This window comes from Lithobates pipiens, unplaced genomic scaffold (genome assembly GCF_037356315.1).
Source record: "Lithobates pipiens isolate NorthernLeopardFrog02 unplaced genomic scaffold, aLitPip1_a1.2 Scaffold_14, whole genome shotgun sequence".
NCBI classification, from domain to species: Eukaryota; Metazoa; Chordata; class Amphibia; order Anura; family Ranidae; genus Lithobates; species Lithobates pipiens.
The window spans coordinates 2,864,912-2,892,816 of record NW_027507728.1 but is presented as its reverse complement, the minus strand read 5'-3'; the positions used below and the strand labels follow the sequence as shown (position 1 = coordinate 2,892,816).

Sequence of the window (27,905 nt, the reverse complement as noted above, 5' to 3'; positions counted from 1 at the left end):
GTTGACATTTCTGGTTGGGGACCAGATTTTTCAAAAATTTACTCCAAAACATTTATTTTGTCAACATAAGAATTTTGCACCAATATAAAATATTGCTGCTTTGCTTTCCAGGTAAACCTGCAATGAAAATCTTGAGGAACTGCCTACTAATTATCTGTTTATTTACATTCATTTGCGGTTTCTCAAGAAATTTCTCAAGTGGAAACACTTAGATATTCCTAACATCATCATTAAAACTGTAATATTAATAACTGCGATTTATCTGAAAAATAGCTTGTGGGCCTGTTTGAATAACGTAACAAAACACTGACTTTGGTGTTAATAAATTGTTTCCAATTAAATATGCTAATCTCCGAGCAAAGTATTCACAGCATTTCCTATAACATAGTGTCTTTGTCTGGGTGTTGCAGCTTCTTCCCGGCATTTTCGAGAATGTGCCCAGCTTGGTGGATGAGGAGGTGAAAATTGCCGTAATCAAGGACACACTGCGCCTGGTGGATCCGTGGCAGAGGAGGAGCCAGTGAGTGTGATTGTAGCATGTGGATATATTAGATGTTTGCATACGTGTTATAGCTGCTCTGATTATCAGGCTTGTGATGGGCCTAGTCTCTCTTGTGTGCCCATGAGAGGCAAAGAGCTCAGCATGGCCAACACTAATGTGGTGATATCAGCTATACAGAGTGTGAAAAGTGTTGCCACCCTCCACATATATAGCACAGCAATGGTTTGGGAATCATAAAAAGATGTGAATTTCTTTACAGGTCATACATTTTACTTGCTTATATCCATGTTTGACTGGAGGTATTGAATTTCATAGTTTGAATAAAGACACCAGTCCATCCAGTTCAACCTGAGTGAGTGTCTACAATTGTCCCTATCCCTGTACATTGCACACCCACATTGGTCCCTACCCTCAAGGTGCCCACAATCCAAGGTCCCCATTCATATACTAGGGCCAATTTTGGACAGAGGCCAATTAACCTACCTGCATGTCTTTGGATTGTGGGAGGAAACCCACGCAGGCACAGGGAGAACATGCAAACTCCAGGCAGGTAGTGTCGTGGTTGGGATTTGAACCAGCGATCTTCTTACTGCTAGGCGAGAGTGCTACCCACTACACTGTGCTGCCCAAAGCTTCATCATTTTTTCCGGGGAGGTAGGAAGAGGGATACAGCCCCAGACACATCCTGTTGTGTGTAATGGTGGCTACCTATGCTAAATATCTTCCCTGTAGTACCTCCTTTAAAGCTGCCAGATCCTGCCCTAAGATTATCTTCCAGCACTGTGAGAGCTAATTGCAGCCCCTGCTAGTGGGAAAAAAAACACACTGCTTGCCTGCCCTCTTCTGCCCTCTTTATTATTTATATTACTTGTGTTATGCTCTTCCACAATCCATTGCTTTCTGTACTGGACAGTGGAGGTCCTTTCATTCAACTGCCTCTCTTCCATTCACAGAACAAGATGCATTGTAAGAAAATAGTAATATGAGTTTTGTGAATGGTGGAGAGGGCAGATGGGGGCAGATGAGTGGTGCAACTTTCTCAGTAGCCGTGGCTGCAGTTAAAGTGGTTGTTAAACCGCTCTAACATGTATTCACCATCAGTGTGTGTGTTGTGTCATTTGGCCCCCTGTAACACCTAAAACACCTGGCTGATCCTGACAGTTTCTACCCTCCCGTATGTAAACTGACTACGGTATATCGTGGCTGCTGAGACCTGATACTGCGGTCAGTTTGCGTGCCTCCGTCTTCCTCAGCTTTACTTTCTGTCTCCTATCTGCTCCTTTGTCCTCCTCCCTCCTAGCCTCCCTGCTTGTCAGGTCGTGACCGTGCTCACCCCCCCCCATCTGCTGCTTGCTTAACTGTAACATATATACACCAGCAGTGCCCCCCTCTGTGTGTAATTTATAAAAAAAATATGCTGTAAATACCTCATTTCAGTGTTTCAGTGTGGTGATCCACGATCACGATTGACTGGCTCTCTCCTTTCCTCCTCTGATAGATGCAGCGGAAGGGGCTGAGATTCCCCCGCTGATATCATTCGGGAGGGGAGGAGGAGGAGAGAGCTGGCCGGTCATGTGTTCACAGATGGCCTCTCTTAAATTAGGTATTTACAGCATTTTTTTTTATAAATCGCACACAGAGGGGGACACTAGAATAGGAGACAACACTGTTGGTGTATACATGTTACAGTTATGCAAGCAGCAGGAGGGGGGGCAGGCACTGTCACGAGCTGGCAGGGAGGGGAAGGGGGAGGAGGACACAGTGGTGTAGTGGTTAGCTGGTTCAAATCCCGACCACGACAACATCTGCCTGGAGTTTGCATGTTCTCCCTGTGCCTGCGTGGGTTTCCTCCCACCCTCCAAAGACATGCTGGTAGGCCAATTAGACCCTGTCCAAAAAAAAAAAGAATTGGCCATATGTGTATGTGTATGTCAATGTTGTATGTGTTGTAAGTGTGTCGGGATCCTACAGGTCAAAGGACCACATAACAGCTGCAGATGCAGGAAACCGGTCAGGCACCAGTGGTAAGAAAGCTCCCTGAGGCGATTCAGTTTGCATAGGTAGCGCTATACAAGTCATTCATTCATTCATTCACAGGAGCAGAGAGAAGACAGATAGCAGGGCTGCGGATGACGGAGGCACATAAACTGACCACAGTGTCAGGGCTCAGCAGCCATGATATACCGTGGTCAGTTTACATAGGGGAGGGTAGAAACTGTCAGGATTAGGCAGGTTTTTTAGGTGTTACAGGGGGTCAGGTGACACAGCGCACACACTGTGTCATATAACATGCTTTAAAGGAGCAGGATCCATTTTTTTGGGGTTAACAAACACTTTAATTCTCACAGCGCCGGAAAGACAGCTGCTCGAGATTTTTGCCAGATGCAGGGTCCTTCAGGTAGTGGGATGCACACCAGTACACATACAGTAGCTAATGGCTGTCCGTGATCAGATGGCATGACAATGAATTTATGAGGCTATACAACATGCAATTTATACGCCCCAGCAATCAACTGCAGATTTTGTTGTATCATAAGGACATGTACAGTATACAAAATTACTAATTATTATTACTTTAGCGTTTAAAGCTAATCTAACCCTAATGTGTGCTAAGCAGCTGTGCTTTATCCGAAATTGATATGTTCTAATTATAAAATAAGGTAGTGCTCAGTGCTGAACTTCTATGGTTTCCGGTATTCTGAATCTCCAATGTCTGAATTTTTCTTCTGGTACTCCCAAGTGTTCGTACGTTATTCTTCTCGTACCTCAACTATCATTGTTCTGGTACCCCTAAGTGGCAGTATCTATTTTTACAGAGCCCACGTGTCAGTGTTTTATTGTCTTGGGGCTCCCAAGTCTCAGTGCTTCATTGTCCTGGAGCCCCCAAGTCTCAGTGTTTCATTGTCTTGGAGCCTCCAAGTCTCAGTGCTTCATTGTCCTGGAGCCCCCAAGTCTCAGTGCTTCATTGTCCTGGAGCCCCCAAGTCTCAGTGCTTCATTGTCCTGCAGCCCCCAAGTCTCAGTGCTTCATTGTCCTGGAGCCCCCAAGTCTCAGTGCTTCATTATCCTGGAGCCTCCAATTCTCAGTGCTTCATTGTCCTGGAGCCCCCAAGTCTCAGTGCTTCATTGTCCTGGAGCCCCCAAGTCTCAGTGCTTCATTATCCTGGAGCCCCCAAGTCTCAGTGCTTCATTGTCCTGGAGCCCCCAAGTCTCAGTGCTTCATTATCCTGGAGCCTCCAATTCTCAGTGCTTCATTGTCCTGGAGCCCCCAAGTCTCAGTGCTTCATTGTCCTGGAGCCCCCAAGTCTCAGTGCTTCATTGTCCTGGGGCCCCCAAGTCTCAGTGTGTTATTATTCTTCCAGAACCCAAAATGTTAGTGCGTTATTCTTTTGAAACCCCATGTATCAGGGTTTCATTGTTTCGGGCCCCCAATTGTCAGTGTGTAATGTGTTCTGAACCTCCCAGTGTCGGCATGTCCGTATTCCGTACTCTCTGCCAGTGTTTTGGTCCCCAGATGTATGTATCGCTGCAGCTTCATTGGTGTTTTTTGAACACTTTCTGTCTTTTTGCTGAATTGATCTCAAACTTTATGAAGCGTTCTAAAACGATAGGAAGATTATCGCCAAGCTGCATATATTCTGGAACAGTAAGTAAGATAAAGTTTGGTTTAACATAATTAAAGCTTCTCATGTAATTAAGTTTGGTTCTCGTAGGAAGTGTGACAGAAGTCGGAAGCTTGCTCTCCCATGAAGGATTCTTCTGCTGATTTGTCACAGATGCTCAGTAAACCCGGGTGCGCCGTCATGGTAACAAACACGCCAAGAGGCAGAATACCCAGAAGGCCCTGCAGCAGGCGGTCTAGGATGATAGATTCTTTAGTGAAGTTTTAGTGAAGGGATCAGAAGTAATAAGATTATATTTTGATGAGATAAGGCCTTGTCAGAGCTCACACTCAGTTCTTCCAGATCTTGTCAGGATAATCTGCTTTCTTGTGATTTTATTATATCTCTGGGCAGAGGCGGCTCTTTAATTAGGCAAATTAGGCGATTGCCTTAGGCCTCGCCCACAGGAAGGGCCTCGCCATCGAGCGATTGCCTAATTTGTCTCTGAGGTGTTGTGCTGCACTGTCTGCTGCTGTGTGGAGTGTCTCTCAAACGGCGGGGTGAGCGAGCGGCGGGCGCGCTGCACACAGCTGCAGACAGAGTGAGCTCCGCGGCGGTGGATGAGGGGGGTGATAAGAGTATGTCCGACTGTCTAATATGCATGGCTTAGGCTGCCTGTGTGTCCAATAGCAGCAGCGCTGTCCTCCGAGTCCTAGCCCTTCCTTCCCCTAACGGCGGCCCCATTGCATGCCGGGAATTGTAGTTCTCCCACAGAGCACAGGCACATAGACTTTAACATGGCCGTCTGGTGCCTGTGCTCTGCAGAGACTACAACTCCCAGATTGCACTGCAGGGCAGAGCTAGAACATCATGTGTTGCTTCTCCAACTGAGTCCTGCTGCCTTTACCAATTTGTCACCAAGGCGAGGAGCAGGATCATCAGGTACAGTTTATATATAGGTTTTTCATATATATATATATATATATATATATATATATATATATATATATATATATGAAAAACCTAACAACAATGCACCCCCACCAAATCTAAGAGTCCAAAGGCCATATTAACTCTGCATTGACAAGACAGTTTTATTTTCACACATTCTAAAAATAACTTTTCATCTGCTTTACTGAGGATGCTTTACAGTGGCTGTGTTTGATGGCATGGTGGCTGCAATTGATGGCACAGTGGCTGGGTTTAATGGCACAGTGGCTGCAATTATTGAGCACAGTGGCTGCGTTTGATGGCACAGTGGCTGCATTTGATGGGCACGGTGGCTGTGTTTGATGGCACAGTGGCTGCGTTTGATGGCACAGTGGCTGAGTTTGATGGGCACAGTGGCTGCGTTTGATGGCACAGTGGCTGCGTTTGATGGGCACAGTGGCTGCGTTTGCTGGCACAGTGGCTGCATTTGATGGCGCAGTGACTGCATTTGATGGGCACAGTGGCTGAGTTTGATGGCACGGTGGCTGCAATTGATGGCACAGTGGCTGCATTTGATGGGCACAGTGGCTGAGTTTGATGACACGGTGGCTGCATTTGATGGGCACGGTGGCTGTGTTTGATGGCACAGTGGCTGCAATTGATGGGCACAGTGGCTGCGTTTGATGGCACAGTGGCGGCGTTTGATGGCACAGTGGCTGCGTTTGATGGCGCAATGACTGCATTTGATGGGTACAGTGGCTGAGTTTGATGGCACGGTGGCTGCAATTGATGGGCACAGTGGCTGAGTTTGATGGCACGGTGGCTGCAATTGATGGGCACAGTGGCTGAGTTTGATGGCACGGTGGCTGCAATTGATGGGCACGGTGGCTGCAATTGATGGGCACAGTGGCTGCATTTGATGGGCACGGTGGCTGTGTTTGATGGCACAGTGGCTGCGTTTGATGGCACAGTGGCTGCATTTGATGGCACAGTGGCTGCGTTTGATGGGCACAGTGGCTACGTTTGATGGCGCAGTGACTGCATTTGATGGGCACAGTGGCTGAGTTTGATGGCACGGTGGCTGCAATTGATGGCGCAGTGGCTGCATTTGATGGGCACGGTGGCTGCATTTGATGGGCACAGTGGCTGAGTTTGATGGCACAGTGGCTGCAATTGATGGGCACAGTGGCTGTGTTTGATGGCACGGTGGCTGCTTTTGTTGGCACGGTGGCTGCGTTTGATGTCGCAGTGGCTGCGTTTGATGGGCACAGTGGCTGCGTTTGATGGGCACAGTGGCTGCGTTTGATGGCACAGTGGCTGTGTTTGATGGCGCAGTGGCTGCAATTGATGGGCACAGTGGCTGCGTTTGAGGGCACAGTGGCTGCGTTTGAGGGCACAGTGGCTGCGTTTGAGGGCACAGTGGCTGCATTTGATGGCACAGTGGCTGCATTTGATGGCGCAGTGGCTGCATTTGATGGGCACAGTGGCTGAGTTTGATGGCATGGTGGTTGCAATTGATGGTGCAGTGGCTGCATTTGATGGGCACAGTGGCTGAGTTTGATGGCACAGTGGCTGCAATTGATGGGCACAGTGGCTGTGTTTGATGGCACGGTGGCTGCTTTTGTTGGCACGGTGGCTGCGTTTGATGTCGCAGTGGCTGCGTTTGATGGGCACAGTGGCTGCGTTTGATGGCACAGTGGATGCGTTTGATGGCACAGTGGCTGTGTTTGATGGCGCAGTGGCTGCATTTGATGGGCACAGTGGCTGCAATTGATGAGCACAGTGGCTGCGTTTGAGGGCACAGTCGCTGCGTTTGAGGGCACAGTGGCTGCGTTTGAGGGCACAGTGGCTGCGTTTGATGGCACAGTGGTTGCGTTTGATGGCACAGTGGCTGCGTTTGATGGCGCAGTGGCTGCATTTGATGGGCACAGTGGCTGAGTTTGATGGGCACAGTGGCTGAGTTTGATGGGCACAGTGGCTGCAATTGATGGGCACAGTGGCTGCGTTTTGGCACAGTGGCTGCGTTTGAGGGCACAGTGGCTGCGTTTGATGACACAGTGGCTGTGTTTGATGACACAGTGGCTGCGATTACTGGCACGGTGGCTGCTTTTGATGGCACAGTGGCTCCTGTATCATTGTCCGCCCACAGTCTCTGACCATTTCCTGTATCATTATCTGCGCACAGTATCTGACCATCTCCTGCATCTTTGTGGCATGATTGTCTGTCAGCACCCTGTCAGTGGCTCCAACTTTTCATACCGTGTTAGCCAGGTAAGAGTTTGCTTGTTATTACCATAATAAAACCGTCTCCTGTATCATTGTCTCTGCAAGTCTCTGACCGTCTCCTGTATCCTTGTCCACACACAGTCTCTGACCGTCTCCTGTATCCTTGTCCACACACAGTCTCTGACCGTCTCCTGTATCATTGTCCACACACAGTCTCTGACCGTCTCCTGTATCATTGTCCACACACAGTCTCTGGCCATCTCCTTATTCATTGTCCACACACAGTCTCTGACCATCTCCTGATTCATTGTCCACACACAGTCTCTGACCATCTCCTGATTCATTGTCCACACACAGTCTCTGACCATCTCCTGTATAATTTTCCGCAGTCTATGACCATCTCCTGCATGATTGTCTGTCAGCACCCTGTCAGTGGCTCCAACGTTTGATACCATGTTAGCCAGGTAAGAGTTTGCTTGTCATTACCATAATAAAACCATCTCCTGTATCATTGTCCACAGTCTCTGACCCTTGCCTGTATCATTGTCTGCACAGTCTCTGACCGTCTCCTGTATAATTGTCTGCATAGACTCTGACCATCTCCTGTATCATTGTCCACACACAGTCTCTGACCATCTCCTGTATCATTGTCCACACACAGTCTCTGACCATCTCCTGTATTATTGCCCGTACACAGTCTCTGACCATCTCTTGTATCATGGATGTGAGGTCGGTGACTGTCCTTTAGCTGGATTGGACTGTCTCTTAGCTGGGCTGTCTCTTATCTGGGACTGTCCCTTAGCTGGATTGGATGGGTCGGACTATGTCTATCAGCTGGGTTGGACTATGACTATATCCCTCAGCTGGGACTGCTCCTTAGCTGGATTGGACTTGTTGCATTAAACAGGTTATGTTTTAGAATATGTTGTAAAATTACTTTTTTTTTTGTTTTATACTTTGTTGACAAATTAATTTCACATTTATGAGACAGCACAAAGGATAATGAGTAGGCAGCTGCACAATTTGATCTATATCTGTGTGCGTGTAACATATATACCCACCCACCCTATGTTTAATGATATTTGATTAAAGAATAATTGGCTAGAGAAATTTATAGAAACGGTGAATTCATAGTTCATAGGAATTAAGTTAATATATGCATTCATACAGTTAATTTTTATCATTTTTATAATATTTTTCCCATTATGGGCGTGAGTGGGGCCTCATGTCTAAGTTTTGCCTAAGGCCTCAGAAAGTCTAGAGCCGCCTCTGTCTCTGGGACTTTGTTCTATGCGCACATCGTATAATGTACATGGCATATCGCTCCTCACCTCTGATAGATGGCTGCTTTACAGTCTACTGTAAAATAGTGTGTGAGGATATTAAAATACATTCCTTTTTTTTTCTGAAATGCAAGTTTTGTATAGAACTGAAGAAAAAGCTATCAAGGAACGGTGCTGAACTTTTAGTTACCAATTAGAGTTTAATTCTCACTGCTATGATTGCAAGGTGTGAAAACTTGTTGCCAAGGACTTACATTTTCATTGCCGTTGTTCTTTCCCCCTGTGTGGGTGTATCTGCTGTTATTTCGATCTTTGAAAAAATGTATTTAAAAATTGTTTCATAGAAAACTTGTTGCCAAGGATGACTCCAGTTAGTAAGCCCTGTATATGTCTGCTTTGTTTATAACAACCAGTCAGGATGTTTCCTTTTACTATCTAATTTTTATGGGGAAAAAAAAGACACCTGAAATATGCAATATATCTTGTCATTACTCATTGGGCACCATCGCTTAACTCAAAAGTAAACAAAGTGATTTCTCCAACCCTCCCAACCGATGAAGAAGGAAAGGAGACTTGCAGGGACCTTTATATGTGCAGCAAGGAAAACATACAAAAATAAATAATTAAAACTTCCAACATCTTATACAATTAAAGTGGAAGTAAACCCATGGATTTAAACAGTTAAAAAAAAAAGGCATGCCGGGAATGCTAACTGCTATCAAACCATCCAATGGCCGGTGTCATAACGAATCACATGTGCAGCACCATAGCAGTTGAAGATTAAACAGAGGCAAAGATGGCAGCTTCCTTGGCTGAAAACGATAGGGGAGTTTACTTCCACTTTAAAGAGGAAGTAAACCTTGATGAGTTTACTTCCTCTTTGATTCCCTGCAAAGGTAAAGCATAATGGACTACTATGCATTGCATAGTAGTCCATTATGTGTCACTTACCTGACACAGGAGCCAGGGAAGTCACCGCTGTCCCCTGTAGTCCGGCGCATCCATCTTCTTGGTGGGTCTCCTGCTCCGCCACTGTCATTCGGCAAAGCCGCGATGACGTCACTCCCGCGCATGCACTTGCGGCATATCGCCGTTGACCGCGGAGCGCTCAGTGCGCCTGCGCGACGCTGTCTACAGCACATGCACCGTAGACAGCGGCGCCTGTCTTTCTGCAAATATCTCCTAAACCGAGTAGGTTTAGGAGATATTTCTTGGACCTACAGGTAAGCCTTAATCTAGGCTTACATGTAGGTCAAAGTTGGTTGTAAGGGTTTACAACCACTTTAAACCATTATTAAAAAGGACAATCCCAAGTTATAGTTGACATATACAATTGGATTTCATTGGTGCATTTGTGTTTCTCCAAATTGATGTAATGGATCAATTTGTTTCATGGAAACCTAGCTTCCTCGTGGTCTACGCCCTAGTGTATGCACCAATATTATTCTACAAACTTAGTTACAACATGTAAATATACAATGCATGAAGGGGATACATTTATCCAAAGTTTAGAGTAGAACAAAATATACACACAACACAGAACCAGTAAGAAGATTAACAAAAGCAATGAAAAAGCAGCAATTGGCCATATGGAGAAAAAAAAAGGGGGGGGGGGGCATAGCAAACCTTGAATAGACATAGACATGACCCATCCTTAAACTCACCTGAACAAACCCAGAGGGCAACCTCCATACCACAGAAGAGTGGATGGGCTAACATCAATATATTATAACAAACCACCTGAAATACACTAAATCAAACGTGTACAACACAGCACCCCAAAAACTATAAAACAAAAAAACCTAAACCTTATCTAAAATAAATTGGAGTGATCACATATCAGCTACCCAGAAATACCCAAAGAAATGCCTGTAGTTTAATCAACCCCATGACTAAAGAAAGACACCCAAATAAATAAAAACTCAGTCTTCAAACCACAAAACCTACACACTCACCAAGCACTGGGCTTCCTCCTGTGCTTCCCAGATGTTTGGTGTGTACAAAAGGTCCTACTATGAAAATATATAAAATATCCCCACAATAAATGTAATCATCAAAAAACTGAATAGATCACACATCATCCAAGGATAAAAACAAATGTCACATACTGTTCCCTATATTGAATCTCTAATGCACAACTGCTAGCATCTAGCCCTCCACGATGGAGTCCTGATGTCTTCCAGTTCAACGGGGACCCCATCAAATAGGTTAGCACATAAACATGGAGGGCAGACATGGGCATGGCCAATCTATTTAACGGAGTCCCCACCAACCTGGTAGGCACCTCGACTTTATGACTGAGGGCTAGATGCTAGCAGTTGTTTCATAATTATATTCATTGTGGGGATCTTTGGATTATATGAGTGCTGTGTGTAACTTTTGTTTGATTTTTGGGTGTATATCATTAATATTTTTCTGTTTTCATATTGAACCTTATGGTCTTTTATGATATATTGATGTTCGCTCATCCCCTCTTTTGTGATGTGGAGGTAGCAAACCATCATTGGGGAAAGTTTACTATGCCCTGCCCCCTTTTTTGTTTTGTTTTTTCTCCTTCCTAGATTAGCAAAAGCAATGAAAAAAAGAAGCATTTGGCAATCTTTTTTCTGACTATATGTTGTGCGTATATTTTGTTCTATTGTAAAGCTTTGGATGAATGTATCAAGGGATCGGCAAGGTGTCCATATACGGGCACTGGTGTCCGTGAGTGGTCGCCAGGCTCCGCGGCCGTCACAGTCAACTTGACATGGCAATGCTCCCAGTTTTTAACATTGGTGTCTATGGGAAATCTTGGTCAGCTTGACATGGCACTGCTCCTGAACCATAAGTGACAGGAACACCAAACTTGGGGAGCACGAGAGGGGACCCAGGACAAAAACACATCCGATTTTGAGGTCGGCCAGCTTGCCTAGGTGATATACCACATCGTAGTCCTGGGTCCCCTGGGTGCCATGTCAGTTTGACCAAAATTTCCCATAGTCGCCAATGTTAAATGTTAAAAACTGGGAGCAGTGCCATGTCAAGCTGACCAAGATTTCTCATAGAGCTAGTGTACTTGCAAGCACTGAGAAGTGACAAAAGGTATTGCTTCACTTTAAGTACATTTTCGTTTTACATACATGCTCTATTGTGTACTTAAAAGTGTGGTATGCCTATTCTTTGCAGAGGGAGAGCCTGGTGTGTGGTGGGGGAATATACAGGTGAGAAGGTAGGAGTAAGAAGACTAAAGGGGGCTCTATCCTATGGGGGACCTGCTGCCCTGGCCTGCTCTAAAGGGGGATCTATGGGGGTCTCTGGCCTGCTCTCAAGGGGGATCTATGGGGACCCTGCTTCAAAGGGGAATCTATGGGGGACTCTGGCCTGCTCTAAAGGGCGATCCATTGGGGACCCTGCGCTAAAGGGGGATCTGTGTCCTTCACTAAGGTCTGTACTTTGGAAAATGTCCACCACAGCCTTGGTTACATACACTAGGGCATGGATCCTGAGGAAGCAAGGTTTCCACTAAATGCATTGATCCATTATGCCAATTTGGAACTACACATATGCACAAATAATGTATATGGCAAAATTATTTGGGTGTTGTCCTTTCTAATAATGTTTAAATTGTAAATGGGGGGGGGGGGGGCAGAGAAAGCACTTTGTATATGACTGGAATATGATTGGTTGCTGGGGAAGGGGAGTATACCAACATATTCTTTCCTCCAATTGAAAAGAAAACATCCTATATACACGGACATTATTGCATCAAGATGTGGGGTAGGCAACTTCGGTATTACAGCTCTGGTGAAACTTCAAGTCCGTAAGTCATTGTAAGGCTCTGACAGCCACAAGCATGACTCCTAGAGGCAGAGGCATGATAAGATTCGTAGTTTCACCACAGTTGGAGTGCCGAGGATACCTACCACTGATTTAGGTTGTAATGGAGCTTTTAGGGTCTCATCATGTGGGTTTCCTCCCACAAACATACAGGTAGGCTAGTTGGCTCCAGCAAAGTTTGGCCCCACTATGTGCCTGTGAGACTGTGGTGATGACTTTAGATTGTTAGCTCCTCTGGTCCAGAGACTAATATGAATAGCCTAGTGTTCTATGTACAGCACTGCCAAAGCTTTAGAACTGTATAATATGTGTTTGTCCAATATACCATATAAGTATAAAAAAATAACAGTATCTGGGCATAGATATGTCAGTTTATCCTTTCTCTATTTTAGAGAAGTAAAATCAAGGTCACACAGTGGCATCATTTAATATTTCTGTACATCATTGTTACCGTACTTTACACTCTCCAGATTTTTATTTCATAGAAATATTAAGCTATACCTGGTTTTGGCTGTGTATAGGAGTGATCTTTTTTTTACAGTGTTAATTCAATTGCTTCAACACCAACGAATATGAATGGACATGGTTTTCTGTAAATGGGATCCGCTAGTGGTTTGATCTTTTTCAAATAACTTTTTTTTCAAATTCTGCTAATGAGTTGCTCACATTTCTCATGTTCCTTACAGTTTCCTGGCCTCAGAATAAAAGTTTTTTTTTTTTACCTCTTCCATTATTCTTCAATATCTGTCTCTGTCATCAGAGCCCTGCATTCTCAGACTGGCTGTTTGGAGTTGGTGTCTCCAGAGTGCATTTTTTCCAGAGTGCGTTTTTAAGCTGTCAGGTTTTGGTTCTTTCTCCAAAAGAAGTGCCTTGTATTTCCAGGTTAAAGATTGCAATCAGTGTCTCCAGAAGAAGTAAATGTGTATTTCCATTTTGCAGTTTTCGAGGGCATGGGGCAGTTTTTTGTTCTTCTAAAGTTCAATGTTTGAAAGATCTTAAATTGAGTTTTCCAGAGTGTCTTTCTCTTAGTTACAGAATAAAAAAAGCTCATTTTCTGCACTTGTGTCTGATGTCCTTTCACTCTCAGAACTCTTTAGATTAAAAAATAACCAGAAAAAATCTTGATTACAAGCTGTTTTCTGAGGAAGGTCTTTGAAAAGCTGTGGTGCCTGATTGTAATATTCCGCTGTAAAGCAAGTATTGGACACTCTCGGATTTTACAGAATGCCTTTTCCGCTACTTCTTAATTGGAAACTGCGTATATCATGGATGGTTTGTTCATTTCAATGTTCTCTTCAAGAGTCTGGTGATTACCATATATTTTCTACTGAACTAATCATTTTCTTTCCTGTCATCTGAAAAAATATGGTTCTCAGCTTCGTATTGCTAATTACGCTGCAAATAAAATATGTTGATTTAATGAACAGAGACAGTTTGGTATGGAGGAAATAGAGTCCAAAAAATGTAGGTTTTCATCTCCCAGAGCCTCGAAAGGAGGAAGGGAGAGGGCTGGAATATACAGGAGTACACCAGGACAGAGTTATGGAGAGGGCTGGGATATACGACAGACAATATAATACTAGGTAGTGGTCCAGGTAAGACAGAGGGAGAGAACTTAGAGGGAGGCAGAGTGTAGGCCAGAAGGGAGACAGAGGGCTAAGCAGTGTAGAGAGAGAGGATCAGGAGACATAAATAAACCTTGACTGCTGAGGGGCAATGAGCCCAGGTAATACCAGTTGTAACGTACCTGTAAACCAACTTTTAAAACCCTTGCTCCTTTCGCCATTAAATAACACGCTTACAACTATTAAGTTGGAAAGGGCAAGGCCAAAGCTTTATTTAAAACCACAACATAACAACTGATATGTTCCAAACAGTGCCTGTCACAGTTATACTGTGAGCACTTACTCTAAATGGGGAAGGAGATAAGAAGGGGACTGTCCTTACCATAAGTGCTGGACAGGCTGTCTGCTTCCCATTACCGTCCAAAGCGTATCACTATAACAGCCATTTTATGATGACAAGGTCAAAAAACCGCAGCAAGCTGTGACATACCAATAAACTTAGGGCAGGAGGGTGGGCAGCTCTTCCAACCGTGCTTCCAAAAGGACCCAGAATCCTCTTGGAGCACCTCTTTTATCCTGAGCTCAGGCCCAGCCCATCCCGCTTCTTGACCAATCTGGTAGTGACCCCTCAGCCACCTTGACTCGCCCTGGTCATGCCCCTAACAGTCAGGGCTCTCTCTCCCTAAAGGGCTCAAGAGGCCTTCAGGAAGTGCTGGGTGGTAGGGAGTGGACCAGGTAGGACAGAGGGACAGCACAAAAAGGGAGGACATGGACTAGGACAGAGGCAGAAGGACAGGCCAGAACAGGAAGTACAGCAAAACCGAGAGAGAATCAGGAGGAATAAATGAAGATGACTAGGAGGAAATCGGCGAGAGTACTAGGTGGGAGAGAGCTGGTCAGCTAGAGCAGAAGGAGATGACCAAGATGGAAGATGGAGGCAGGGTGTGAGCCAAGAGGGAAGCAGAAGGCCGGTAAGGACAGAAAGAGAGGACCAGGAGAGATACAGAGAGGGGGGACCATGAGGGAAGCAAAAAGTGGGCCGGGAAGCAAATGGTTTATGACCAGGGTGGAGGCAGAAAAGGGGACCAGCAAGGGATTTAACGGGTTAGCTGGTGGAGAGTCAGCGAGTACTAGGGCATAGGGAACGGATCAGGAAAGATAAAGAGAGAGGATCAGAGTGAAAAAGATTGGACCGAGAGGAGATGGCAAGATTTTTGAGAAGAAAATGGAGAGTAAAAAACCCTTAATCTAGCAATTTTTGCTTGCCTGGTGCTGCAAATTCCGTATTTTATTTTAAATCGGATACTTTTTTATGAGTTTAGTTTTTAAAAGTACACACAAACAACTTTTGGAAATTTGGTATTTAGTTTGACTTGCAGGAGGAAATGAAAAGCAACAGGAGGTTTAAATCTCCAGAGAGATTGAAATGCATAAAAGCAGTGCAGCTTCAACAACACCAATAGCCATATTTCCCTGTGCTGTAGACAGTTTATCACTATTGCACCATTACACAAATTTTCATTCATCTCAGATATTTCAGACATTATTGAACATCCCTGTACTTGTATTCAAAATAAGCATGTCTGAAAAATTGTTGAATTAATAATTGTTGATAAAAGTAACATGGATAAATGAAAAAAAAATCATACAGAGGAATGCCTCGCCTTGATAAATATTATAACTGCTGCATTTAAAGTCTCCCCCCCCCCCCCCCCGAGCAGGGCATATATTGCGATACGGTAGTGCCTTACCTGACAATACATGGTCGTGCTCACTGTACCCAAATAACATTTTTGTCCTTTTTTATTTCCCCACGAATAGAGCTATCTTTTGGTGGTATTTGATCACCTCTGCAATTTTTTTAATTTATTTGTATTTTTTGCGCTATAAACAAAAAAAGACAGACAATTTTGAAAACAATATTTTTTACTTTCTGCTAAAAAAATACCCAATAAGAAAATGAAAAAAAAATACCCAATAAGAAAATGAAAAAAAAATACCCAATAAGAAAATGAAAAAAAAATCTAATTTCTTCAACAATTTAGGCCAATGTATATTCTGCTACATATTTTTAGTAAATCAAAATCCCAATAAGCGTATATTGATTGGTTTGCGTAACAGTTATAGCATCTATAAACTATGGGATTTTTTTTCTTTACTAGTAATGGCGGCGATCAGCGACTTATATTGTGGTGGACAAATCGGACACCTAACTGACACTTTTGACACTTTTACAGTGATTTGTGCTAAAAAAAAATGCACTGTCACTGTACTAATGACACTGGCTGGGAAGGGGTTAACAGGGGTGAACAAAGGGTTAAAGCGGAGGTCCACCCTAAAGTGGAACTTCCGAAGGTCCCCCGCTGTCTGCTGGGAAACACACGGATCCCAGAGACAGCGGGGACCATCCTTATTGCGCAGCGCGACTCGCGCATGTGCAGTAGGGAACCGCAAGGCTCCCCTTCCTGATTCCTATACCCAAGATGGCAGCGGCAGCACCTGAGAGCCGATCGAGAGATCGGCTTCCCGCTTTAACTGTGTCACAGGATCAATCCTTCTGACAGAATGACAATCTACCTTGTTTACATTGTCATTCTGCCTGTGTCCTGTGTAATCAATGGATGCCAACGGACATCGAGCCCACAGTGGCAGGCAGTGCCAGCATGCCCCAGACCCGGAAGTGTCAGATCACGTACTAGGTACGTGATCTGGCGCAGAGTGGCCACCCTGCCGCAGTGTATCTATGGTGGACGGTTCACAAGTAGTTGGAGCAGAGCTATAGGCAAAATATTTTTTTACATCTTGGATAGAGCAGGGGAGGGTTCTAATTTTTTTTATTTTATTTTTTGCCATCTGTGTTCCATTGCAGAGATTTTCTTTCACTTCTTGTCCCATAGCTAACCAGAAAATGAAAGGAAATCCCTGCAAGTTAAAGTGATTGTAAAGGTTCCTTTTTTTTAAACAAGCTTGTCATACTTAACTGCTCTGTGCAAGGGTTTTGCGCAAGAATGGCCCTCCTTTTTCTTGGGTCCCATGGTGGCCCTCCTGGCCCCTCCAATTTGGCGAGTGCCCCTACAGTGAGCCATTTTAGATGGGGGTACCCATGCAGGCGTTCCCAATTCCTGCTGCTGCGTCCATTGACAAAGACAGCAGGACTCGGCCCCGCCCCTGGCTCCCATGTCACTGGATTTGAACGACAGCAGCAGGAGCCAATGGCTCCTGCTGCTATCAATCTTTTCAATGAGGACACGACTCAGTGATTGGAGCCTCTGTGAATGATTGCTGGAACGATCAGGTTCAGGTAAGATATGGGGGGGTTCTGGGCGGCAGCTGCAGCACAGAAGGTTTTTCACCTTAATACATAGATGCATTCCCCCTCTTTAACTGGTTCCCGGCCAGCGCACGCCGATGTACGTCGGCAGAATGGCACGGGCAGGCAAATGGGCGTACCTGTACATCCCTTTAAATTTGCCGGCGGCGGCGCGCTCGCGTGCCGGTCGGGACCCCCGTGAGTCCGGTCGTCTCACGGGGCGGCTGAATGGAGAAATGCCGTTGTAAACAGCATTTCCCCATTCTGCCTAGCAACTAGTGATGCTGATCTCTGCTCCATGTGATTGGAGTAGAGATCAGTGTTCACTAAATGAAAGCCCAGCCCCTCACAGTTAGTAACACACCCCTAGCAACACTTAACCCCTACACTGCCACCCACTGGTTAACCCCTTCACTGCCAGTGTCATTTGCACAGGAATCAGTGCATTTATATAGCAGTGATTGCTGTATAAATGACAATGGTCCCAAAAATGTGTCAAAAATGTCTGAAGTGTCCGCCATAATGTCGCAGTCACAATAAAAATCGATGATCGCCGCCATTACTAGTAAAAAAAAAATTATTACTAAAAATGCCAGAAAACTATCCCTATTTTGTAAACGCTATAACTTTTGTGCAAACCAATCAATAATCGCTTATTGCGATTTTTTTTTTACCAAAAATATGTAGAAGAATACGTATTGGCCTAAACTGAGGGAAAAAATGTTTTTTTATATATTTTTGGGGGATATTTATTATAACAAAAAGTAAAACATGCGTTTTTTTCTAAATTGTCGCTCTATTTTTGTTTATAGCGCAAAAAATAAAAACCGCAGGGGTGATCAAATACCACTAAAAGAAAGCTCTATTTGTGGGAAAAAAAAGGACGTCAATTTTGTTTGGGAGCCACGTCGTACGACCGCGCAATTGTCAGTTAAAGCGACGCAGTGCCGAATCGCAAAAAGTGGTCTGGTCTTTGGTTAATATCACCAGAACTAGTGTCCCCACTGGAAGATTTCCTCTCTTTTACTTTTCTGAGGACAACCCAAAATTTGGGATTTTCTATTACTTTCATTTTCAATGATAATGCTAATGGACGAATAGAGAGGGTGAATCTCCTTAAAACGGAGTTCTACCCAAAAGTGGAACTTCCACTCTAAACACTCCTCGCCCCCTTACATACCACATTTGGCATGCCATTTATTGCGGGGGGGGGGGGGGGTACCTGGTTTTGATAGGTACTCCCTGTTCCACTTCCTCTTCCATTACTTGGCCACCTAGGTGACTCCTCCTCTCCCCTCCTTCTCTGAAATCTTCAGGGACACGTCACAGGTCCCGGAAGATTGCCTGGCCACTAGGAGAATGAAACGCTACTCGTGTATGCGCAGTGCGTGCCCGGCTGTAAAGCTGTCACAACCTGATGCCCACAGTTGCACTGACAGCGCTGCAGCGAGGAGTGAGGCTTGGGGTGCCCGCTTTGCTGGACCATGGGACGGGTGAGTGTCTGTTTGTTAAAGTGGTTGTAAACCCTTACAAACCACTTTGACCTACAGGTAAGCCTAGATTAAGGCTTACCTGTAGGTCCAAGAAATATCTCCTAAACCTACATGGTTTAGGAGATATTTGCCAAAAGACAGGCACCGCTGTCTAAAGCGCAGACCCACTGAGCGCGCCGCTGTTAACGGTAAAATGCCGCGAGTGACGTCATTGCGGCTCAGTCAAATGACAGCGCCGGAGCAGCGAGACCCACCAAGAAGATGGAGGCTCCGTACACAAGGGGACAGCGGTGACTTCGCTGGCTCCTGTGTCAGGTAAGTGACACATAAGGGACTACTATGCGATGCGATGCATAGTAGTCCATTATGCTTTACCTTTGCAGGGAATCAAAGAGGAAGTAAACTCATCAGGGTTTACTTCCTCTTTAAAATTCAGCAGCTACATGTTTGTAGCTGCTGACTTTTAAAAGACTGGAACAGACAGCAATAACAGCTGACAAGCATTCTAATCCCTCTCCACTCTATCCAAAACTAAAAAAAGCAAAAAGTGTTGCCTTTAGTTATACTTTAATAGTGGGGTCAGTGGAATTGGGCATTTCTGTTCCATTCACTTGATACAAAAGTCTCTTTACACCACACATTTCCTAGTAGTGCAGGATAGATTCACTGTGATTGGCAGTTCAGTTTCTCACAGTACTTATCAGATTGTAGTAATCTGTGGAAAGTGGACACTTTGTGGAATGAAAAGATGAAGGAAGTGCTTACCTGTTAAAAAAAAATAAAATAAAAAGGATGAAGGTGGAAGATTGGTTTGCGCCAACTTGTACTAACTAGGCTCCTATAAATATGCTCTCCATGCCAAGATAGCTGCCACCCTGCCTACGATTCTCTGAATTGGCCTTGCCCTACTTTTGTCCAGCCTGTCAAAAAGGAGACAAGGTAGTGAGTTGCTGGGGATGGCAGAGTTCTAATGATCGTCTGCGCTGAGGAATTAATTGGCTGCAGTTTTTATCAGTGTGCTGCAGTAATTGGGACCGCATGCTGGCCGGTGCTGCCAGCTCTCTGTGTGTTTTCAGCATTTTGTCACACAACAAAGATCTGCTTTTCTTCTCCTCTTAAAAGTCAGCCGAGTGCTTCTATCTCGGGGAAAAATCAAATCACTGGCACACTTTGTGATGCCTTCACTGGTTCGTCTTCAACTGACGGAGACTTTTTCCCGCATTCCTTGTACAACTGTCTTGTCCTGAAAGAAAATCCAGAATGCAATTTTATTCCATTCTAAGTCTTTTTCTTTTTATTCCCCTTTTTCTGTTACTGTTTGTAAAGTGAATGAATAGAAAGAAATGTAAGTTGTGGTGATGAAGTGAAATGGTTTGCAGATTCTCAGGCGTAGCGACAGAGACAATTTATAAGGCCAGAATTGCTACTTCTCTATTTTGTTTGTTTATAAGGAGATTTCATTTCTGGCAGCATCTCCCATTATTGAGCTGCTCTGGGCAATTTCTGCATGACTCTTCCACAATTATTTGGCTTGTCTTTATGAATGAGCCCACCTATTAGAAAAGGCACCTTGGCGGTGTTAAAGTGGTTGTAATCCCTTACAAACCACGTTGACCTACAGGTAAGCCTAGATTAAGGTTCACCTGTAGGTCCAAGAAATATCTCCTAAACTTACACGGTTTAGGAGATATTCGCCAAAATACAGGCACCGTTGTCTATGGCGCATGCGCCGTAGACAGCGGCGCGCAGGCGCACTGAGCACGCCGATGTCAACAGCGATATGCCGCAAGTGGCGGCTCCCGTGCGGGAGTGACGTTATCGCGGCTTCGTCGTATGACAGCGGCGGAGCAGCGAGACCCACCGAGAAGATGGAGGCTCCAGACTACAGGGGACAGCGGTGACTTCGCTGGCTCCTAAGTCAGGTAAGTGACACATAATGGACTACTATGCGATGCATACCGTGTTTCCCCGAAAGTAAGACAGTGTCTTACTTTCTTTTTATCCCCAAAAGCCCCACTATGTCTTACTTTCGGGATATGTCTTATATTGGAAAAAAATTGTCGAATTTTTTGTTTTAACCATAAAATTAACATTTATTAACAACCTGAACAGTATTGTATTCACCACAAAACAGTTTTATAAAAGGAAGTGCCAAGAATGTCTTGTTACAACATTGCATAACATGTAAAACAATGAAAAATGGTAAGAACGAACAGTGGAATACTGGAAAATAAAACAGATTTATGTGTGATACAGTACCACCTGCTGTATTTAATCCAGTGGGACACCTGCTGATACCCACTGGGTTACATACAGCAGATGATACCCCAGTATGCCAGTGTGTATGTTTTACTGATGTATGATTAATACTGTGTGCATTACCGTATTTTAAGCAGGAGGCGGCAGTGACAAGTGCAGGGTACGGCGCGGTGACGTATGGAGAGGGGGACGGCTCAGGCGTGGGCAGGAGGCGGCGCTCATTAAGATCAGAGGGAAATGGCAGACGCGGCGACGTATGGAGAGGGGGGCGGTGCGGACGTGGGCAGGAGGCGGCGCGCAGCTAGATGAGAGGGAGGCGGCAATACCCCCGTGTTTCCCCGAAAGTAAGACATATGTCTTACTTTCGGGGTACGGCTTATATTAGCCGACCCCTCTGAAACTCCCGATACGTCTTACAATCGGGGGTGTCTTACTATCGGGGAAACACGGTAGTAGTCCATTATGCTGTACCTTTGAAGGGAATCAAAGAGGAAGTAAACCCATCAGGGTTTACTTCCTCTTTAAATAGGACACTAGAAGATAAAGGTTGATCACCAGCTCATACAGTCAGCTTATTACATACTGGTGTTATGGTTGCAACAAGTGTTTATCAATTTAATTTAAATTTAATTCAATTTTGAAAGTGCAGTGCCCTTTAGCAGCTAATACTGTACATTTTCATGTTTCCATAGGTGGTTGATTTATGAGAAAACTTATGGCTGACTACAGAGAAATTCTGCACATTGCGCTTTCCTTTGTTGAATATGGTAAATGTGTTAAGCAGGCCATAGATTATGCAATTTTCCCTCTCCCACAGAGGAAGGGAGGAAAATTGCTTGATTGCTTGAATCCCTGCCACAGCGCTATTGTGTTCTGCCAATGGGGAGTGTGGGGAGCCTTCCCTGCTGGCAGAACGTAATGATTAGAGTTGCAGGCTTATTGCCTGCGGCACTAATCATTCAGGGGAAAAAAACGTCAAACTGGTTGCACACAAGTTGGTCAATAGATTGTCTTGTGTACAACCAGGGTGTACCCATACATGGATGAAAATTCGACCAGTACCTGCTGCAGTTTTATCTTAATTGTACAGTACAGGTCACAGACAACTTGAGTTATCTGAGTTATAAGGTCATACCTTCAGGTAATTGGATACTGATAAGCTTTTGAGGGCACACCCCTGGGGTGCCTCCCCTATAACCCCCAGTCACTTTGTAAGTCCTCAGTTTTTTGGAGTGTTCATCTTGGTAATTGGTGCAACATCTTGAGTTAGTCACAGGGTTCTGGTCCAGGGCTGTGGTCCATTACTATAGAATCCAGTTGCTTAAAGGGGTTATAAACCCTTACAAACCACTTTGACCTACAGGTAAGCCTAGATTAAGGCTTACCTGTAGGTCCAAGAAATATTTCCTAAACCTACACAGTTTAGGAGATATTTTCCAAAACACAGGCACCGCTGTCTACGACGCATGCGCCGTAGACAGCGGCGCGCAGGCGCACTGAGCACACCGCTGTCAACGGCGATATGCCGCGAGTGGCGGCTTCCGTGCGCATGCGCGGGAGCGACATCATTGCGGCTTCGTCGAATGACAGCGGCGGAGCAGCGAGACCCACCGAGAAGATGGAGGCTCCAGACTATCAGGGTTTACTTCCTCTTTAAGACTCCTTTGGGCTAAATCTGGACTTTATATACAGCGAACAGTCCAGCGAAAGGAAGCCAAAAGAATGCATCCCTTGCACCAGAGCAGGTTTTAACACTAGTCTCAGCATCTGATTCTGGCTCTATTTCAGACCAGTAACAAGTGGCCCACTTGGCAAAAGCAGAATTTTCCACATTCACGTCACATTTCCTCAGATTATAGCTTTAATACAGCCATCTACATCTTTGTTCAGGGCTCAGAAATGCCCTACCTCTTTTCCTACTCTGGTAATTCAATCAAATTTTGACCCTGATTTGAAGGTCCTAGAGGACACAGAATTGGAGGGGAATGAGGAGGATGTAGAGGTAGGGTTGAAGGAAATTCCAGAAGAAATCTCTTGCTGCTATTTCTATATGTAAAACTGCAGCTAACTGGACTATGAATAGCCAACAGAATCCTCTATTTCAGGATTGTGCCGTTGCAGAACAATTACAACATTTTGCCTTCTGCTCCTTCCTTTTTTTGTCTAGATGCCCATGAATATGTCACTTGACAAATATATTCAGAATGGCTTTAATCTCCATTCATTTTGGCATATTTCATGGCTAAAAGCTTGGACAGCGAAAGCTTTCAGTAAATTGTGCCTCACACATACGACCTTCCAAGGAAGATGTCTGATTGAGGCACTTGACCCATTCATCAAAGAGGTCACAGGTGGATGGATTTTACTTCTGAAGAAGAAGGTAATAGAACCCTCTTCCTCAGGGGTTCTAAGTTTCTCTAAATGCAGAGCACCTACATTCTCCTTGGCTGGGAAGCCGAGATCGTTTTTTTTATTTTTTTATTTCAGGCTCCCCAGCCTAGAGGTGAGATGTGGGATCTTATTGACGCCATATCTCACTGCAAAGAGGACCGATCATGCCATATTCGTATTACAAGGGATGTTTACATCCCTTGTAATAGTTATAAAAGTGATCAAAATATTTTCATTTTTATAAAGTATCAAAATAAAAAAAAAGAAAACTAAAATTAACAATAAAAAAAAAGTAAAGCGCCTGTCCCCGTGTGCTCGCACGCAGAAGCGAACGCATACGTAAGTCCCGCCCACACATGAAAATGGTGTTCAGACCACACATCTGAGTTATCGCTGCAAACATTAGAGCGAGAGCAATAATTCTAGCCCTAGACCTCCTCTGTAACTCAAAACATGTAACCAGCAAAAAATTTTACAGCGTCCCCAAGCGTGACATGTTAGGTACCTATTTACGCGGCGTAACTTCAGCTTTCACATTATGCAAAAAAATTGGGCTAACGTTAATGTTTTCTTTTTACAGCATGAAACTGTTTTTTTTTTTCCCAAAAAAAGTTTGAAAAATTGCAGCGCAAGTACCAAGCAAAATAAAAAGTTGCAACGACTGCCATTCTCTAGAGACTTTGCTAAAAAAAAAGGGGTTCTATGTAATTTTCTAGCAAAAAATTATGAATTTTACATGTAGGAGAGAAAATTGAGTACTGTCCGTGATACTTTTTTTATTTGCACTAACATACAATTTTTCAGGACAAGCTTCCGGGGTATGTCCCCTTCTTCAAGGTCCAAGCAGTACTGATTTACAAATTTTTAAGCAGAATGTACAAACAAAACAAAAAAAAACACCTCTGAGGGAAAGAGGAGAAAAAACAACAACAAAAAAACACATACAAATCAATGGCAATAAAGATAACAGAAGAGTTAGTGAGATAAGACAGAGGGAGAGCTATGGAAAGGAGGGGGGGGGGGGGGGGTGCTGGTCACAGAGGGGGTTGTAAAACGTTAGTATAATGAGTAAGGAAACCTATATCTAAATTCAGGCCATTATTTTTTGTGTCAAAAAGAATTATCATTCTTAGTTCAAAGGTTTTCCTTTCCTGGATAGTTCTGAAATTCCCTTTAAGAACTAAAACATTGAGGTCTTCTATAGTGTGGTCCGGTTGTGAGAAGTGATGTCCCACAGGTGTGCATAAACTGTCTTCTTTATGTTCCTTGATGGTATGTCTGTGTAAATTCATCCTCGTTTTCAACTTCTGTCCTGTTTCACCAACATAAGATCCTTTGCTGCACCTTTTGCATTGGATGAGGTACACAAAATAATGGCGTGAATTTAGATATAGGTTTCCTTACTCATTATACTAAAGTTTTACAACCCCCTCTGTGACCAGCACCCCCCCCCCCCCCCCCCTCCATTCCATAGCTCTCCCTCTGTCTTATCTCACTAACTCTTCTGTTATCTTTATTGCCATTGATTTGTATGTGTTTTTTTGTTGTTTTTTTTTTCTCCTCTTTCCCTCAGAGGTGTTTTTTTTTGTTTTGTTTTTACATTCTGCTTAAAAATTTGTAAATCAGTACTGCTTGGACCTTGAAGAAGGGGACATACCCCAAAAGCTTGTCCTGAAAAATTGTATGTTAGTGCAAATAAAAAAAGTATCACGGACAGTACTCAATTTTCTCTGTCACAATTGCACTAATACGGCTACAATCACATTAAGTACATGTAGGAGAGAAATGTCAGAATTGGCCTGGAGGGCAGTGGTTAGGGAACATTGCCAAGAGAGAAAACCAAGCTCCTAATCAACATTTTGAAGCTCAGAGCAGTTGGGTTGGCTCTCTATCACCAGACCTTCCTTACTGCATGACACCAAAATCAGGTGTAGTCATACAACGCCACCACAGTGGCATACTGTATACAAGTCATCGAGGGGGCAGAGAGACTGACTGACTTGAGGGGAACAAAGCAGATTATTTTGTGGACACAAACCCACTGCCCTGCAATTTCTGTGGTTTATAGTCTGATATGCCAAAGATGGGAGGCTCTCGTGTTGGACATACTTGCTTCCAGCTACAACAACAATCTTCCTCTGTTTGCAGCCAGAATCAGGCATCCTCTGGCTCTGGCTTTGGGTGCTCTAAACCCTGATCTCAATTCTGCCATATTTATGCCTTCCCTCCACTGAGAATTCTGCCTTTCTGCTCAATAAATTAGAGCAAGAGAGGAAAAACTGTGATTCTACTTGCACTGAACTGGCCCAGAAGACCTTGGTACATGGATATACTTAGACATGACCAGACCTGCTATCTCAAGGCCCTCTATTGCACCCTTTTTCAGTCTCTGGTTTTAATGGCATGACTAATGAAACCCAAGCCCTTAAGGATCAAGAGATTTCCAAGTCTGAGATTTCTACCTTGCTAAAAGCAAGAAAGGCCAGGAAGATTTATTCTAATACCTGAAAATCTTACTTTGCCCTTGGCTCTGCAATGCCTTGTGAAAACCTTTATTCAAGTTTTTTCTCGTGTTAGGCCTCCATTTCAACACCCTATGCTTCCCTGAGACCTTAAAGCGGTTGTAACCCTAAACAAACAACAAAAAGTTCCTGTTCCTTAAGGCATGAATAACAGCATAGGGCTGTTGCAGTGTGATTGGTCCCTTTCTGTTCTAAAATACCTGGTTGATCCTACCTGTTCTTGTGTCCCCCTATGTGATCTGACTACAGTAATCATGGCTGCTGATCTATGATCCCGTGGTCAGTTTACGTGCTTCCCTCATCCCACAGTCTCTCCCTCTCCCCTTCCCTCCCTGCCTGTCAGTAGTGAGAGCAAATCTCCTCCTTGCCCCTCTCCTCTCCTCCTGCCGCTTTTTTCCACTGCAATACAAAGCCCCATTACTTGTATCCTCTCTGTTTTATGAAGATCTAAAGTACTATGTGTCAGTTCTTTTAAATTATAATCCTAATTACCTTCTTGCACAGCGTGGCTCTGCGGTCACGTGACCTCCCTCTGTTGACGTCAGAGGGGGAATCTCAGCCCCTCCCGCTGCTCTCCTTAGATGAGGGAAGGAGAGCAGAGGGGGATTACATGAACGCAGAACGACGGTGTGAGAAAAGGAATTTGTATATGTGACTTAACAATCACTTTAATTTGGTTCTCTCTGCCCTGCATGAACCCTTTAGGAATATTCCCTTGGAGTTTCCTGCCAGCAAAGTAGACTTTTTGGTAACCATCACGTCTGTAAAGCGTGTCTCTAAACTAGTGGCCCTTTCCTGTAAAAATCCTTTCCTCGTACTTCACAACAATGTTTGTGTTACACCCAAGACCATCCTACCATAGGTGGTTTCAGTCTTCCATCTCAATGAGGACATTGTTCTACCAACCCTGTTCTCTGATCCTAAGCATCCAAAGGAAGTCTCTTTACAATGCCCGGATGTAGTCAGAGCTGTTATGCCGCGTACACACGATCGGAATTCCGGCCAGAAAAAGACAGATGAGAGCTTTTCATCGGAAAATGTGACCGTGTGTATGCTCCATCGGAATTTAGCTGTCCGAATTTCTGCCAGCCAAAAATTGATAGCATGTTCTCAATTTTCCAGACGGAAAAACTTTCTATCGGTAGTTTCCGATCACGTGTATGCAATTCCGACACGCCAAAAATCACGCATGCTCAGATTCAACTACGAGACCGAATCTTTTGGCTGCTGGCTATTGAACTTCCTTTTTCTAGTCACGTCGTACGTGTTGTACGGCACCGCGTTTATAAACTTCGGAATTTGATGTGACCGTGTGTAGGCAATTCGGAATTCCGTCAGGAAAACCATCAGAGCTTTTTCCGACAAGAATTCCAATCATGTGTACGCGGCATTACAGTGTTCCTAAAAGCTACTGCTTCCATTGGATAAACAGATTCCCCATTTGTTCTTTCCTCTGGATCACACAAGGGCACTCTGCTTCAAAATTCACAGTGGGGAAAATAATTATTTAATCCCCTGCAGATTTTGTAAGTTTGGCCACTTAGAAAGAAATTAAGTGTCTCTATTTTTTTTTTATCATAGGTGTATTTTAAATTATAGAGACAGAATATCAACCAAAATTCCAGAAAAAGCACAATACAAATGTAATTAATTGGCTCCCACAAGCTGGCTATAGCATGTGCTCATGTGGTACACAGATTAGTGCTGTCAATTTAAGAAGGTGCTCCTAACAACAACCTGTTATGTATATAATAGGCCTGTCCACAGAATCTCCTCCTTCCATTCAAACCTAACCATCATGGGCAAGACCAAAGAGCTGTCAAAGGGCGTTAGGAACAAGATTGTAAACCTGCACAAGGCTGGAATGGATTACCAGACCAGAAGCTTGGTGAGAAGGAGAGAACTGTTGGAGCAATTATTTGCAAATGGAAGAAATACAAAATAACCATCAATCACCCTTGGTCTGAAGTTCCGTGTGAGGTTTTTGCCTCATGGGGTGAGGATGAT

General features: G+C 44.3%; 1 protein-coding gene across 2 annotated transcripts in view; it reads left to right on the top strand.

The window, feature by feature from the left end:
• Nucleotides 1-27,905, top strand: part of TTLL11 (tubulin tyrosine ligase like 11) — a 193,148-nt gene that overhangs the window by 108,937 nt on the left and 56,306 nt on the right. For both annotated transcript variants that reach the window (XM_077479183.1, XM_077479184.1), the window contains exon 6: nucleotides 411-520. In XM_077479183.1, the coding sequence (XP_077335309.1) occupies nucleotides 411-520 (110 nt within the window). The remainder of the gene's footprint in view (nucleotides 1-410; nucleotides 521-27,905) is intronic.